The sequence below is a fragment of the Myxocyprinus asiaticus genome, chromosome 24 (assembly GCF_019703515.2).
Source record: "Myxocyprinus asiaticus isolate MX2 ecotype Aquarium Trade chromosome 24, UBuf_Myxa_2, whole genome shotgun sequence".
Lineage (NCBI taxonomy): Eukaryota > Metazoa > Chordata > Actinopteri > Cypriniformes > Catostomidae > Myxocyprinus > Myxocyprinus asiaticus.
The window spans coordinates 10,203,187-10,218,351 of NC_059367.1; the positions used below are offsets into that span (position 1 = coordinate 10,203,187).

The 15,165-nt window shown below is 38.7% G+C and overlaps 1 protein-coding gene across 3 annotated transcripts in view; it reads left to right on the forward strand.

Moving 5' to 3' along the window:
- The first annotated feature begins 8,409 nt into the window (after positions 1 to 8,409).
- The window catches only part of LOC127414713 (integrin beta-4-like), a 33,026-nt gene continuing 26,270 nt past the window's right edge, over positions 8,410 to 15,165 (forward strand). Inside the window, exons 1-7 of one of the 3 annotated variants that reach the window (XM_051652919.1) lie at positions 8,410 to 8,481; positions 10,830 to 10,914; positions 11,161 to 11,243; positions 11,773 to 11,868; positions 12,234 to 12,438; positions 14,323 to 14,419; positions 14,585 to 14,756. In XM_051652919.1, coding sequence (XP_051508879.1) covers positions 10,836 to 10,914; positions 11,161 to 11,243; positions 11,773 to 11,868; positions 12,234 to 12,438; positions 14,323 to 14,419; positions 14,585 to 14,756 — 732 coding nt within the window. In that variant the 5' untranslated portion in view covers positions 8,410 to 8,481; positions 10,830 to 10,835. Of the gene's footprint in view, positions 8,688 to 10,829; positions 10,915 to 11,160; positions 11,244 to 11,772; positions 11,869 to 12,233; positions 12,439 to 14,322; positions 14,420 to 14,584; positions 14,757 to 15,165 lie in introns of all 3 variants that reach the window. The other 2 variants (XM_051652918.1, XM_051652920.1) reach the window with 2 other exon arrangements.

Below are 15,165 nucleotides of genomic sequence, written 5' to 3' on the forward strand. Positions count from 1 at the left end.
TTCATCTGTTTCATCACTGGAGTCTTATAGATTATTTTTATGCTGCCTTTATGTCATTTTGGAGCTTCAAAATGTTGGTAACCATTCACTTGCATTGTATGGATCTACAGAGCTGAAATATTCTTCTAAAAATCTGTTTGTGTTCAGCAGAAGAAAGAAAGTTTTACACATCTGGGATGACATGAGGGTGAATAAATGACTAGAGAATTTTCATTTTTGGGTGAACTAACCCTTTAAGCAGTATAGCAAAGCAACATTTTACTTGGCAAAGTTAAGCATATTTCGGTAAATCTTATAAAAATCATCTTTTTATATCTTAATTTTGCATTATATTATATTATATTATGGGGAAAAAAAATAATAGCACAAACATTAAGATGCCAAAAAATACCAAAGAAAATGTATTCTTAGTTTTTGTCGTATAATGCTTATAAAAACATGATCTCTCGCTTTTCATTTGTTTAGACTGATTTCAAATAACAAAAGAAAATAATACATTCTCAGTGAAACTTTTGTCATGTAAATGATGGAGCCGTTTGCATTTCAAAAGAGAGGCTTCCAAAAAATGGTGCTTAAGGGCGTTTGCAAGTGCATGGAAAATGTGAGTTTAAAAATGCATGGATGTTTTTAAGTATGATGCTTAAACATTGTAGTGCTGTCGTGAAGGGATTCCTGAGATGACTCGGAACGAACCTGTGATACCCAAAAATGTTGTCTAGTTGGGCAGTTCACGTTTTTTTTTAGCCACATCCATTGACTCTCTGAGGCGACAGCGTATATCCTCTGTGGAAAAAGTAAGTTACATTTACATTTGTTTGATCAAATCATTAATATGTTGTAGCCTATATTGTAGTGATTTTAAACAACGTTTAAACTGTTTTCGGAAATGATGTGCGTCATGGGTGCTCGAATTTGCCAAGTGAAATCCTGACAGAAATGTTCTTGACCGCTAAGGAGGAAACACAATATTTATTTTGGTACGGTGTTTTAAGTCAGTGGCATTGGGTTTATTTATAAAACAGAATTTAGGTTCCTTTAAGGACCAAAAGTATACATAAAAGCTGCCAAGCCTTTACAGAAATGTAACTTGGAAACTACAGCTGTTACAATTAAACTGTGGTAACTTGATATACGCCATGCTTGTTATCAAAATAAATAAAAAGCTTCCGACACAATATGAATATGATACAATAGTAATTTATTATGGTGCCAACAATAATTGCAGTAACTATGTTATTTTTGCGGAGACTGTTGTTACCATGATGATTTATTTTTTTGTGTGGGTTGGATTTGACAAGGGAAATGCTGAGAGAAATATTCTTATCCACTAAATAGTATTTTGGAAACGTGTGTCAGATATTGGTACAAGATATATTTAGACAAGCTGTTATTTGCTCACTTAATGTCATATGAGAAGCACACAGAACCATTGGGGGGGGGGGGGGTATTAGATTGCACACACAGTTTTCATGTGCTTTTTGTTTATCTGCTATATATTGTCATTTTCAATAGACTCATTTTGTATGTTCATGCTAATTTTCTCAAGATTTAAATATACAGGCACTGTACGAGACAATGAAGGCAATATGGATATGAATTGGAATGCGTCAGTAAGCCAGAATGTTCACTTGATGTTCAAAAAATAATCCAAGGGAAACACTCAAGCATGTGAGGAAATACATTTGGAACTTTTTTGATGTCTGGCGGTCAGAATGGCAATAACAGCAGCTAAGGCTTTCCAAAGGTCATCCCCGGGGGACCGCTATACCACACACATCCCTTTCTAAAGTTTTACTTGTGCCAGTGAGTCTGATTGTAACTTAGGAAAGGACACACCTTGTTTCTGACTCATTGTGTGTTTAATGTAATGCATCTCCCCTGCGGGAATGTGCTTCCCATGATTTTAAGTTGCCATGGTTTGTCAGACCGTGTGCTTTCACAGCATGTTTTATGCAGCGTGAATTTGATGTGAATTAAGATGTGTCAGTTCTGACCCATATCCAAGGTAACACCTGGTCAAGCAAACCTACATGGATAAAGTCTTTGACTCAGACATAAGAGTTAAGGCACTGACAGTCAACTGTGAGTCACCATTTCAGATGCAGGGCCACATTACAAGAAAAGCCTTAGTTAAAATTGTAAGACTGTTATCACTTGGGTTCTCTTACCATTAAAATACACACTGTTTCAAAAGTATAGCCATTAGAAGTAAACAATATACTATATGTGTTAACTGTTAACATTTTATTTTTTTATTTTTTTGGTTGTGCATTCCAGTCTTTTTATATCAAATGTTTTCATTGTCAAACTCTGATGTACAAATTAAAATGTGGGTTTAACATGCATAACAGATTCCTTTACACATTATACACACTCGCAGCAGAAATGAGAAACATTTTTAAAAAGTATCGCCAATTCTTAAAAATGTTTCGGCATCTGCTGACTACCACCCACGGAGTTCGCGAGTTCAAATCCAGGGCTTGCTGAGTGTCTCTAGCCAGGTCTCCTAAGCAACCAAATTGGCCCGGTTGCTTGGGAGGGTAGAGTCACATGGGGTAACCTCCTTGTGGTCACTATAATGTGGTTCGCTCTCGGTGGGGCACGTGGTGAATTGTGCGTGGATGCCGTGGTGGATGGCGTGAAGCCTCCACACACGCTATGTCTCCACAGCTCAACAAGCCATGTGATAAGATGCTTGAGTTGATGGTCTCAGACGCAGAGGCAGCTGAGATTCGTCCTCCGCCACCCGGACCACGAGGACTTAGAGCGCATTGGGAATTGCGCATTCCAAATTGGGGAGAAAAAGGGGAGGAAACATTTTTTTCAAAGAAGACCCTACAGCACTGAGCATAACCTGTAACTTGACCCTCTCTTATGGGCTCCTTAAGCGAAAACTGATGCAGGCAGTTGAGCTGAAATTAGTGTGTGATATCTGTGTGCATGGGTGTAATACAACCAAAAATATAATTGCCTTCTGGGAAGACACTGATCGGATAAATTCTCCCTTAACGCTGTGCCTTAAGACCTCAAAAGGTTTCTGATTCTGATTATACTAAAATCAGTTTGACTGATTTTAGGATAATTCTAAGCACATCTACAATGGTAAATTAGCGATGAACCACAGTAGATTTTGTCTTTTTATTGATTCCAAGAATAAAGGCAGTTGTGAGTACTGCATTGTTGTGCTGAATGTTTAGTATCTGACACCAAAAATCATCAAATAGCTAGGAACCTGCTGGGGGAAAAAAACACACGCTTAAACCAGCTTAAGCTGGTCAGCTGGTCCCAGCTGGTCTCCCAGCCTGGTCAAGATAGTCTTCAGCTTGTCTTCTAGCCTCGCAAAGATGGTTGTCAGCTGGTCTCCCAGCCTGGCCAAGATGGTCTTCAGCTTGTCTTCAAGCCTGATCAAGATGGTCTTCAGTGTGTCTTCCAGCCCTGGCCAAGATGGTCTTTAGCTTGTATTCCAGCCTGGCCAAGTTGGTCTTAAGATGGTCTCCTAGCCTGACTAAGTTGGTCTTCAGCTGGTCTAGCTTTTCTCCCAGCCAGGCCAATCTGGTATTCAGCTAATTTCCCAGCCTGGCCAAGATGGTCTTCAGCTTGTCTTCCAGCCTGGCCAAGATGGTCTTTAGCTTGTCTACCAGTCAGGCCATGCTGGTCTTCAGCTTGTCTCTCAGCTTGAACAAGGTGGTCTTCAGCTCGTCTAGCTTGTCTCCCAGCCGGATCAATCTAATATTCAGCTCATCTCCCAGCCTTGCCAAGATGGTTTTCAGCTGGTTTAGCTGGTCTGCCAGCTGGTTTCCCAGCCAGACCAGCTGACAAGTGCCCAAAACTCCTCTAGGACCAGCCTAGAGACCAGAAAAGAACACCAAACCATCTTAGCCTGGTTCAAGCTGTTTTTGTTTTTCCAGCAGGAGAGTCTCTCACTCATACATGGGCAAACATGCAAAGAAGCTTAGCAAGAAAAGCATCAACGTGAATGTTTCTGATCAAGTGAAGAGCAAGTAAACAGAATTAACGTGAGATAAAAAGCAGCACAGACAGTTCAGCGAATCAGCACATTTGTGGACTTTGAGGTCCTTCCACTGTAAACATTGAAATAATGTCACTAAGTGTTCTAGTCTAGTCTAAAAACAAAATGAGCAGCAAACATTAGCTGGATCACTCTGCCGACTCCGTGAAAGAGACATTACATGCACAGCTAAAACAGGGACCTTCAGACGCTAGATGTGTCCTCTTCCTCATATATGGCACTCTGCAGTGAGTGCTGCAGAGCCACCACTGCATTCCACAGTGCGATTGTGTGTGTGTTGTTTTCATAATGGGTGAGCTCAGGCATTTGTGTAGCACATTGTCCACTGGTTTGACAGAAGATGAGGACACAAGCAGTATAGGGGAGGAGTCGTGTAAAGGCACATAACTGCTTCTGTGAGAACTACCCATCAATATACAGTCTCTTTTAACTCTCTCTCTCTCCCCTCACCCTTTACTCTCTTTTCTTTACAATCCTCATCATCCCTGCTGAAAAAAGCATCTTAAACCAGACTAAGCTGGTCTCCCAGCCTGGCCAAGCTGTCTTTAAGCTGGTTAAGCTAGTCTTCAAGCCTAGCCAAGCTGGTCTTGAGCTGGTTTAGCAAGTCTTCTAGCCTAACCAAGCTGGTCTTGAGCTGGTTTAGCGGGCTGGCCAGCTGGTCTCCAAGCTTGACCACCTCAAGTGCCCAAAACCCCTTTAAAAACAGGAAACCAAATTAGGCTGTTCCAAGCAGGTTTATTTTCCAGCAGGGCTGTCTTTCAATTTGCATTGTGCACAAGTTGTAAGACAGGCCAAACAGAAAGATGCCCACACACAAATAATAATAAAAATAAAAAAAAATCTGCAAAGTGTCTCCATGGCCGGAACAGAGTCCCTTACTTACAAACTGCGCCCCTCTAGATGCAGACAGAGTACGATCTGCACAGACATCTGTTCTGGCCAGCTGAAAACATATGAAATCGACACATGACAACATCAGAACAGACAGAAAGAGTGAGACTGCTTCTCAATAATACAAGCAATCAGCTGCTGATTGCAGCACTCATCGTCTTTCCATGGTTAACATGATTTTAGTGTTTTACCAGATTACAGAGTTTACCAGCATTACTATTAATAATAAATATTGGATATAACTTTACACATATAACTTTAGTTCATTCTGTCTGTCTGCCTGTCTGTCTGTCTAAAGATCCATCCATCCATCCATCCATCCATCTCTCTGTTTGTCTGTCTGTCTAAAGATCTATCTATCTATATATCTGTCTGTCTAAAGATCTATCTATCTATCTATCTATCTATCTGTCTATCTGTCTGTCTGTCTGTCTGTCTAAAGATCTATCTGTCTAAAGATCTATCTGTCTGTCTGTGTCTAAAGATCTGTCTGTCTGTCTGTCTAAAGATCTATGTATCTGTCTGTCTGTCTATATCTATCTATCTATCTATCTATTTATCTATCTATCTATCAGTCTGTCTGTCGTTAGGTCTGTCTGTCTGCCTATCGGTCTGTCTTTCTGTCCTATCTGTCTATCTATCATATCATCTATTGATCAATTGATCTGTCTGTCTGTCTGTCTTATCTATCTATCTATCTATCTATCTATCTATCTATCTATCTATCTATCTATCTACCTACCTACCTACCTACAGTATATGTCAGCTGTCTGTCAGTCTGTCTGTCTAAAGATCTATTTGTCTGTCTGTCTGTCTATCTATCTATCTATCTATCTGTCTGTCTGTCTGTCTGTCAGACTGTCTGTGGTTAGGTCTGTCTGCCCTATCTGTCTGTCTGCCCTGTCGGTCTGTCTTTCTGTCATATCTATTTATTGATCGATTGATCTGTCTGTCTCTCTGTCCTATCTATATGTCTGTCTATCTATCTGTCTGTCTGTCTGTCTGTCTAAAGATCTATCTATCTGTCTGTCTAAAGATCTATCTATCTGTCTGTCTGTCTAAAGATCTATCTGTCTGTCTGTCTTTCTGTCTGTCAGTCTGTCTGTCTGTCTAAAGATCTATCTATCTGTCTGTCTAAAGATCGATCTATCTGTCTGTCTGTCTTTCTGTCTGTCTGTCTAAAGATCTATCTATCTGTCTGTCTGTCTCTGTCTAAAGATCTATGTATCTATCTATCTATCTATCTATCTATCTATCTATCTATCATTCTGTCTGTCTGTCGTTATGTCTGTCTGTCTGCCCTATCAGTCTGTCTTTCTGTCTTATCTGTCTATCTGTCATATCTATCTATTGATCGATTGATCTGTCTGTCTGTCTCTCTGTCCTATCTATATGTCTGTCTATCTATCTATCTGTCTGCATGTCTTATTGTCTATCTATCTATCGATCGACCGACCGACCGTATATGTCAGCTGTCTGTCAATCTGTCTGTCTAAAGCTCTATCTGTCCATCTGTCCGTCTGTCTAAAGATCTGTCTGTCTCTCTGTCCTATCTATCTATCTATCTATCTGTCTATCTGTCTGTCTGTCTGTCTGTCTGTCTATCTATCTATCTATCTATCTATCTACCTACCTACCTACCTATCTACCTACCTACCTAACATACAGTATATGTCAGCTGTCTGTCAGTCTGTCTGTCTAAAGATCTATCTGTCCATCTGTCCGTCTGTCTAAAGATCTGTCTGTCTGTCTGTGTCTATCTCTCTATCTGTCAGTCTGTCTGTGGTTAGGTCTGTCTGTCCTATCTGTCTGTCTGCCCTATCGGTCTGTCTTTCTGTCCTAGGTCTATCTGTCATATCTATCTATTGATCGATTGATCTGTCTGTCTATCTGTCTGTCTGTCTGTCTAAAGATTGATCTATCTATCTATCTATCTATCTATCTACCTACCTACCTACCTACCTACCTACCTACAGTATATGTCAGCTGTCTGTCAGTCTGTCTGTCTAAAGATCTATTTGTCTGTCTGTCTGTCTGTCTGTCTGTCTGTCCTATTTGTCTGTCTGCCCTATCGGTCTGTCTTTCTGTCATATCTATTTATTGATCGATTGATCTGTCTGTCTCTCTGTCCTATCTATATGTCTGTCTATCTATCTGTCTGTCTGTCTGTCTAAAGATCTATCTATCTGTCTGTCTGTCTAAAGATCTATCTATCTGTCTGTCTGTCTGTCTTATTGTCTATCTATCTATCGATCGACCGACTGACCGTATATGTCAGCTGTCTGTCAGTCTGTCTGTCTAAAGATCTATCTGTCCATCTGTCCGTCTGTCTAAAGATCTGTCTGTCTGTCTGTGTCTATCTCTCTATCTGTCAGTCTGTCTGTGGTTAGGTCTGTCTGTCCTATCTGTCTGTCTGCCCTATCGGTCTGTCTTTCTGTCCTAGGTCTATCTGTCATATCTATCTATTGATCGATTGATCTGTCTGTCTGTCTCTCTGTCCTATCTATCTGTCTGTCTGTCTGTCTGTCTAAAGATCGATCGATCTGTCTGTCTGTCTATCTATCTATCTATCTATCTATCTATCTACCTACCTACCTACCTAACATACAGTAAATGTCAGCTGTCTGTATGTCTGTCCGTCTGTCCCTCTCTCTATCTGTCTATTGCTGTCTCCCTGTCTAATGCATCTGTCTATCTGCATTGCCTTTATATCTGCTGTCTGTTTAATTCTCTGCATGTTTTTAATCTAAAATGGTCTGGATGAGGTTATTGCTGGGGTCAAGCTGGAAATGGAGGTAGTTGTCAAGAGCACTGCTTTGTTCGTGCTGCACCGGAATGCATATTTTCACCATTATCTCTTCCACTCTCCCTCTTTCGAATGCCAACACAGTTTTATCTCTTTCTTGCTCTCTCCCTCTTGGTTTAAGGAACATTGTGGCGGCAGTAACACTTAAAGGACTTCAAAGGAAGTGCCCTGTGCTTTGGAGTTAATGTGTGTGAAGGTTGTCAAATTGTTTTTTAATGCATATGACTCTGTTTATTAGACTTAATCAGTTTAGATGGATGTTTAAAAAAATATTCTCGCTGTCCTTAAGTGTTGTCAGGCTTGTGTTTGTATCTGTGTATGCATGTATTTTATACAGAACAGAGTGCAATGATTCTTTGTAACCTGCAGGCAATATATCTGCCTGCCACTCCCTTTGCAAGGGCAGCCAGGGCAGGGCTCCTTCCCTCCCTCTCTCTCTCTCTCTCTCTCTCTCTCTCTCTCTTTTTTCTACCCCCTCAGGGAAAAGCTCTAACCTGTCATTCTCAAGTCCACACAGGTGAGGGTGCTGCTAAAGGAATGTGCAGAACGATTCGAGCAAAGGACAGAAGGAAAGGTGGAGCGACCTTGTTACCTCACAAAGCGAGAGAGAAAGGAAGGGTGTTGCCTGCAACCCACCTGAACGACTTGAGCAAGAGAGGAGGGATTTAATCTCAGTGACCAGGGACACATTCACTCTTAAACACCACTGTCTCTCACCTCTCGTGTTGATAGACGTCTTCAAGGCGTATCTGAGGTGAATATTCAATCGATATTTCACAGCACGTATGTGAGAGGTGGACTAAGTTCTGAAAGCGCAAGAAGTTTGGATTTGTGAAGAAACAGGTGGAAAACTGGTTATTTTTTGCTCCTCGGTTAAAAATTGGAAGGATTTTCTTTAAAAGATCGTAGCTATTTCTGGTTGGACTCTGGGACTTAGATTGTGAAACAACAGACTAAGAGGTTTGTGAGATCTATTGTGAGAACCATCTATTTGGAAAGTCTCACAGAAGTGTTTTTGCCAAGTTCTCTTTCTTTCTCTCCTTCTCCCTCTTCTCTTCACCTTTCCTCTCTGGCTGCCTATTTGGTTGGCTTGTGTCTGTTGATATTTGTTGATATTTAAAACTTGCTGCCAGTGAAATAAAGAATAGGTTCAGTGTGTTTTAATTCTTCAAGTTTGATCACTACTGTTCATTTACACTTGCTAAGAATTATTTAATGCACTCTCTCATGTTTCTATTACATACTTGGGTTTAAGATGCTCTGTTGTTAATACTCACTTTAATTCTTTTCAAATGAATATCTTTCCAATACATCTTTATGATAATATGACAGATGAGAAGTTGTTAGGCTGTTAAATGTTATGAGAGTTGTCTGATGTTGTTATGCATGTTTAAATGTCTATATGTCTAGACAAATCACATTTCTGTCTGGATAATTCCGCTTATATTGCATCTATTGAGCTTGTTGATGGTATTACAATATCCTTTATTATTCTCATATTGATTTACATGACACGTGCAGTTGTTACCTCAAGGCGCTATTTCTAACTGGGCTGATCCTTAAAAGTTACTTTCATTAGTATAACCTAATGTAGGTAAATTCTGCCATATTAAATAATATGATTGAGTTGAGTAAAGCCAGTTAATTTAGATATTACTCCATTTTAGATTACCTGACAAACATTCTTTATAGCGTAAGTGGAATTATTAAGAGACTAAAATAAAGTTGATGGTAAGTTATCACCTTAAATTGTACACCAAAAAGTTTGTTTCCTAAATATTCACAGATACACAAATGCAGCAGTTGTCATGTGCAGGAATGACACCTCCATGTAAATAACACTAAAAAACACTGTCTGTGACTAGGTGCTTCAGTTGCCGCATGAAAATGTCAAGCACGGAACATTTAATTGCATATTCCTTTATCGAGTATTACTGGGTTATGTTATTTTTCTCTGTATATGAACAAAATTGATATATATGCCCATTTGTGAGGTTAACAAAGGCCAGGTTCACAATAAAATGCTAAGGTATGTTTAAATCTCACGTGCAGTTATGTTTACAGAGGAAGGAGTTTTCTGTCATCCTGGAGTGAAATTCCAGTGATTTTGGTGAAAATATGAACTTAGATCCAACATCACGTTTTTAGCTACCTATTTTTTGAGATGAAAACAATTTGTTTGTACTTACGGAGCATTATCCGTAGAGTTGATATTAGGGTTTTCTAACAGATAAAAATAAATAAAACTGGCTTATTGTGTTTTTTTTTTTTTTTTTTGTATTGAGTTAATTTAATGTGAACTTGTGTGTACACATAGAAGAAATCGAACTTTGTATAAACACCAAAGTGTAACGCACAAAAAATCCATATGAAAATGATATGAACGTTATCAAACATTTACTCTCTCTCTCTCTTCCCAAGTCTCTGTCCATCTGTAGCAGATATAAAAGGAATTCCTGAGGAATCTTTGGTCTGTTTCTGCTCTTCACCTTTAGAGTTGAGATTTATGAGGGGTGAAATGGGCTCAGCTTTCATTTGATGTCTGCAGAGAGAAAGGGAATGGGTGAAAAGCGAGAGAAAGTGATTGCGAGCAGGTGGATCAGATTTCTGCTGCTGTTTTAACGTTTTAAGTGGCGATACTTCAGAGCTGAGGTCATAGCACGTGATTCTACTCTCTGTATGTTAGAAATGGATCATGGTATCTAATTTTCTAATACAGTGTTTCTAAACTTGAGAGTTCTTAAGCAAGTTCATGGGAGAAAGATTACTTTCATTGCACTTTTTGATGTATCTTGTACCTAATTGATGAGCATATATGTACATAAGACAAAAAAGGTTGGGAAACAGAGGTCATTAGAGTTGTCATTATGTTTAGAGGTATTTTATGACTTTGTTATGTGTTCATCAAGGCACATAACTAGAATACCTAAAATTTCTGGTGTTTAATTATGGTGTGTATCTGTGTGTGCATAAGTACATGTGTGGCATTTATTCATGTTTAACTTTTATGTAATGTGTGTATATACATGATTCTCGCTGGCTGTGCATCTTGACATATATGCTATTGCTATGTAATATATATGAGTTTTATTTGTGTTTCAGACTGAAATGGGAGGATGGGAGACACACCTAGCAGTGGGGATATACATTCTCATGCTCTCCTTGACGGCCAGCCATGCTAATGAGGGTAGGAACTCTAAAATCAACTCTAAAGCCCGTTAAACTGCAGATCTCCATTACAAACAATTTTACTTCAGAAACTTAAGACCAGATAACTTTTTGCTAACTGTAATCAGTGATTAGCACCAAAAAAGAATACTATGCAACAAACGTTAATGACTATTTATATTCATGTTTTAAATGACATCAATAACATTTGGCTATATTATTGAATATAAACAATATATATTGAATATGCTTGTGTGTTATGTAGTGAACCACTGTACTGCTGCCAGGACCAGTACCTGCTCACAATGTATCCAGATTGGCACAGGATGCGCCTACTGCCCAGATGAGGTGAAGTTTACTGATCCTTATGCTGTAGAATGAACTGATTTCATGTATTTTATGTGTGTTTGGTTATTTGTCCATAAAATGCATGTATCATTTTCACAGACTGTGGTGATGCTGCATTTCTGATTGCATTTAGCAGCGTAAATCTAGTAAACTTTTTTTTTTTTTCAATTTTTCGATTATTTAATCTATATTTATATCATTATTGTGTAACATTACCATGGTATTGATAAAATAAACTAGCTGTGATGGGGTTTCAAATACAACTGCTGAGGGTGTGACAGTAAATTTGGCATCTTTCTCTCTTCAGACTGCCGTAATCTAATTTATTTCCTGTTTTAAAAAGTTATGGAAACGTAATACTGGATTTTTTTTATACTGTTGGAGCAAAAAAGAACGCAAAAATAATATTTGCTATGGTCTATCATGTACTTCGATAGAAGTTTACTTACGTGTTCCAAACCCAGTAAGTAGCTTTCTTTACAAACACTTTCGTGTGGAGTTTTCTGTATTTGTGTTTTTTTTTCATCAGATCTTTGAGTATGAGCGTTGTGACCTGAAGGAAAACCTGGAGGCCCATAAATGTCGACAGATGATAACAGTTGAGAGCACCATGGAAATTAAAGAGGTTTGTTTCAATAGACTCTTAACATCTGGCATTACAGAAATAGTATGTCCAAAAATATAAATTCTGAAAAATTATTTACTTACCCTTATGTTGTTTAAACTCAAATGACCTTATTTTTATGCGGAGCACAAATGGACATAATTGGAAGAGTATCCCAGTACTTTTTTCAATACAATGGCAGCGAATAGTAATTTCCCTTTCGAGCTTTTAAACGGACAAGAGTCACTTCGGATATAGAATGTGACTGGTCACTCTTATTCATTACCATATTTAGTTCTCCAAAGAGGACTGACAAGAGAATTCTGCTGCTTTGTGAAGATAGCCTACATTTTTATATTACTAATGGGTTTGTGTGTGTCTATCAGAACGTGAAGATCAATAAATTGCAGAAGCGCTCTCAGGTGGCCCCTCAGCTGATGTACATGTCGCTTCTTCCTGGAGAGGAGAAGGAGGTTGAGATGGAGGTGTTTGAACCCACACGTGGCCCTCTGGACCTCTACATCCTTATGGACTTCTCCAACTCCATGTCTGATGATCTGGACAACCTGAAGAGGATGGGAGACCAGCTAGGTGAGGGAAGAGGCTGGTGTGGCATAGTAGTTAGATCAGGGCTGGCAACTAAACAATTGTAGGTTCAAACCCCACAAGGGATTTAGGAACTTGTACCATTGTGCCCTTGAGTAAGACAAGGTTACTCCACGTTGATTGCCCTGTGATAAACTACTAAACTGGTAGGTTTTATCAATGTCAAAAACACCATTATTGGTATTATTTTACAGCATTTATTAATCTTGGTTAATAAATCATGGTTCATTTCTGCATATACTTGTTTACATCAAAAGTTGTACACATTAATGTTCAGTTACAATATTAACTAACATGATAATACAAAGAACAATGGTATTTTGATAAATTAACATTAACCAAGATGAATAAATGCTGAAAAAAAAAATCATAGTTTATTGTTAGTTCATGATACCTAATGCGATAACTATTGTTAACCAATAAGACCTTATAGTAATGTTTTACCAAAAATGTAATAAATTCTCCTTGTTAGTTTACCTTGTTAGCTTGTTTCACATCTTTTATTTAAAACTTTTATTTTTTGGTACACAACAAGGGCCAGTGGTGTTTGTTGTTTATGCAATGGCACCCCCACGGGTTGCATTCTGTTTTTTTTTTTCTTTTCTTTTCTTTTCTTTTTTTTTTCTTTTTGTTTTTGCTCTGCGCACCCATACGTCAGATGGACATATTTGCCATAGCATCATGTTTCTAGGATGGCATGTCAAATAAATAAAAATAGCGCCTGAGACCACTTCCATTCCATATTGCTTCGTCTTGCTGCTTTTGAATGGAAGAACCCATTCTATATGATTGAATATTGTTTTAGATGACAAGTGGGAGAAATTAGAGTGTTGTAGCTTGTAATTATAAGTTTGACAAAGACGTGAACAGTTTTTATTGGTCGGAAACCTACTGTACATAATTTAGGTAATTACGGTAATTCCGTCATTGAACTCAGCATTATCACTGGGATTATCTAGAACAAACTGGGGTTGGATGCCTCATTCACACAGCAGGAAAAAAATCAGTAGAAAAACAGATAATGTCCTGGCAGAAAATTACCAGTACCATTTCCGTTAAGTTTACGGACATTTCCTTCAACCCTAAAACGGGAGATTCTGTAGATTTACAGTATATCCTTTGTACCATTCACGGACACTTTTGTTAATCCAAAAAAAGATAATTCCATAGATTTACAGTATATCCTCTCTACCATTCACGGACACTTCCGTCAATCCTTAAGCAGAAATTTCTGTAAAATTACAGCATATTCTCAGTAGCATTTGCAGAACATTTTTTCACCACTGAAAATTCTAATTATCAAATCTGTACCATTTCTGTGGACAGTTTCTTCAAAGCTGAAATGTAAAATTCTGTATAGTCACTATTGTAGCCTACATTTTCTGGTAAATATACATTATTTTCTTCCACTCTAAAACAATGCTAAAATACAATAACAATTGCTATGCTACATAACAAGACTATTGTCACCATTGAAATGTTTCAATGTTGGTACCAGTTTCTCCAACTCCGAAATCCGAATGAAATTTTGACAGAGTTCAGTGACCTGCGTGTGTGATGGCCCCTGCCTCTTGCATCTTTCGTGGTTAGCAGGGGTTCTTGCTCCCACAATGCAATGCGTAATTCAAAATACAGGTAAAACACCTGTGAAAAATCAATACAGAAAATCCCTTCATATTAACACGGTACATTGGGCCCTATTTTTACGGACTTTTCTTAGAGTGCATGTGTTGTTAGATGTTTACAGACATCATTGACAGAAATATTTGCGTGTCGATTGTGACAGGGTTTGTGAGGATGCACTGTATGTCACCATGATCAACAAGATGTTGATATTCATTTATTGTTTGTTCTACTCACCTCATGCAGCTGAACTTGTTGGCAAAATCTCTGATGACTACACCATTGGATTTGGCAAGTTTGTGGATAAAGTCACCGAGCCTCAAACAGACATGAGACCATCCAAGTGAGAACAACGCACAATTACAGCATCTACACACACATGCACAGTCTTTGTCTACCTTCATACTCTCCGGCCACGTACACACTAGTACGTTTCAGGAGTGACAACTGTATTTAGCTACAGTGTGTACGGCCTCCTTATACAAGTTGTGTGTTTTCCCTTTCGCAGATTAGCTCAGCCATGGGCCAACAGTGACCCTCCGTTTTCATTCCGCAACGTCATCACTCTCACCAACAACATCACCTACTTCAGACAGAGGCTTCAGAAAGAGCGTATATCTGGTAACCTGGATGCCCCGGAAGGGGGGTTTGATGCGATCCTACAGGCTGCCGTCTGCCAGGTACCGCCAGTTGATTTTTCACACCAAGTCAATATCGCAGATGTCAATGAAAGATGCCAAAACAAATTATTTTCTAGACTTTAGTAAATTAATGTTAATACTTGTAAAACCTGATATTGCTGTGGGAAAGAGGTAGTATGGCAGAGTGGTTAAAGTTCAGGGCTGGTAAAGCCAAGAGTCATCACCACTGGACAAATTTACACCTGGTATTAAAGGAATAGTTCACCCAAAAATGAACAATCTGTCATTATTTACTCAGCCTTATGTCATTATAAACCTGTATGACTTATGTTGTTCCATAGAACACAAATGGAAAAATTTTAAAAACATTCACACAACTTTTTGCCATATAATGGCAGTGATTAGTGACTCTGGGTTGTCCAGCTCCAAAAAGGAAAAAAGCACCAGA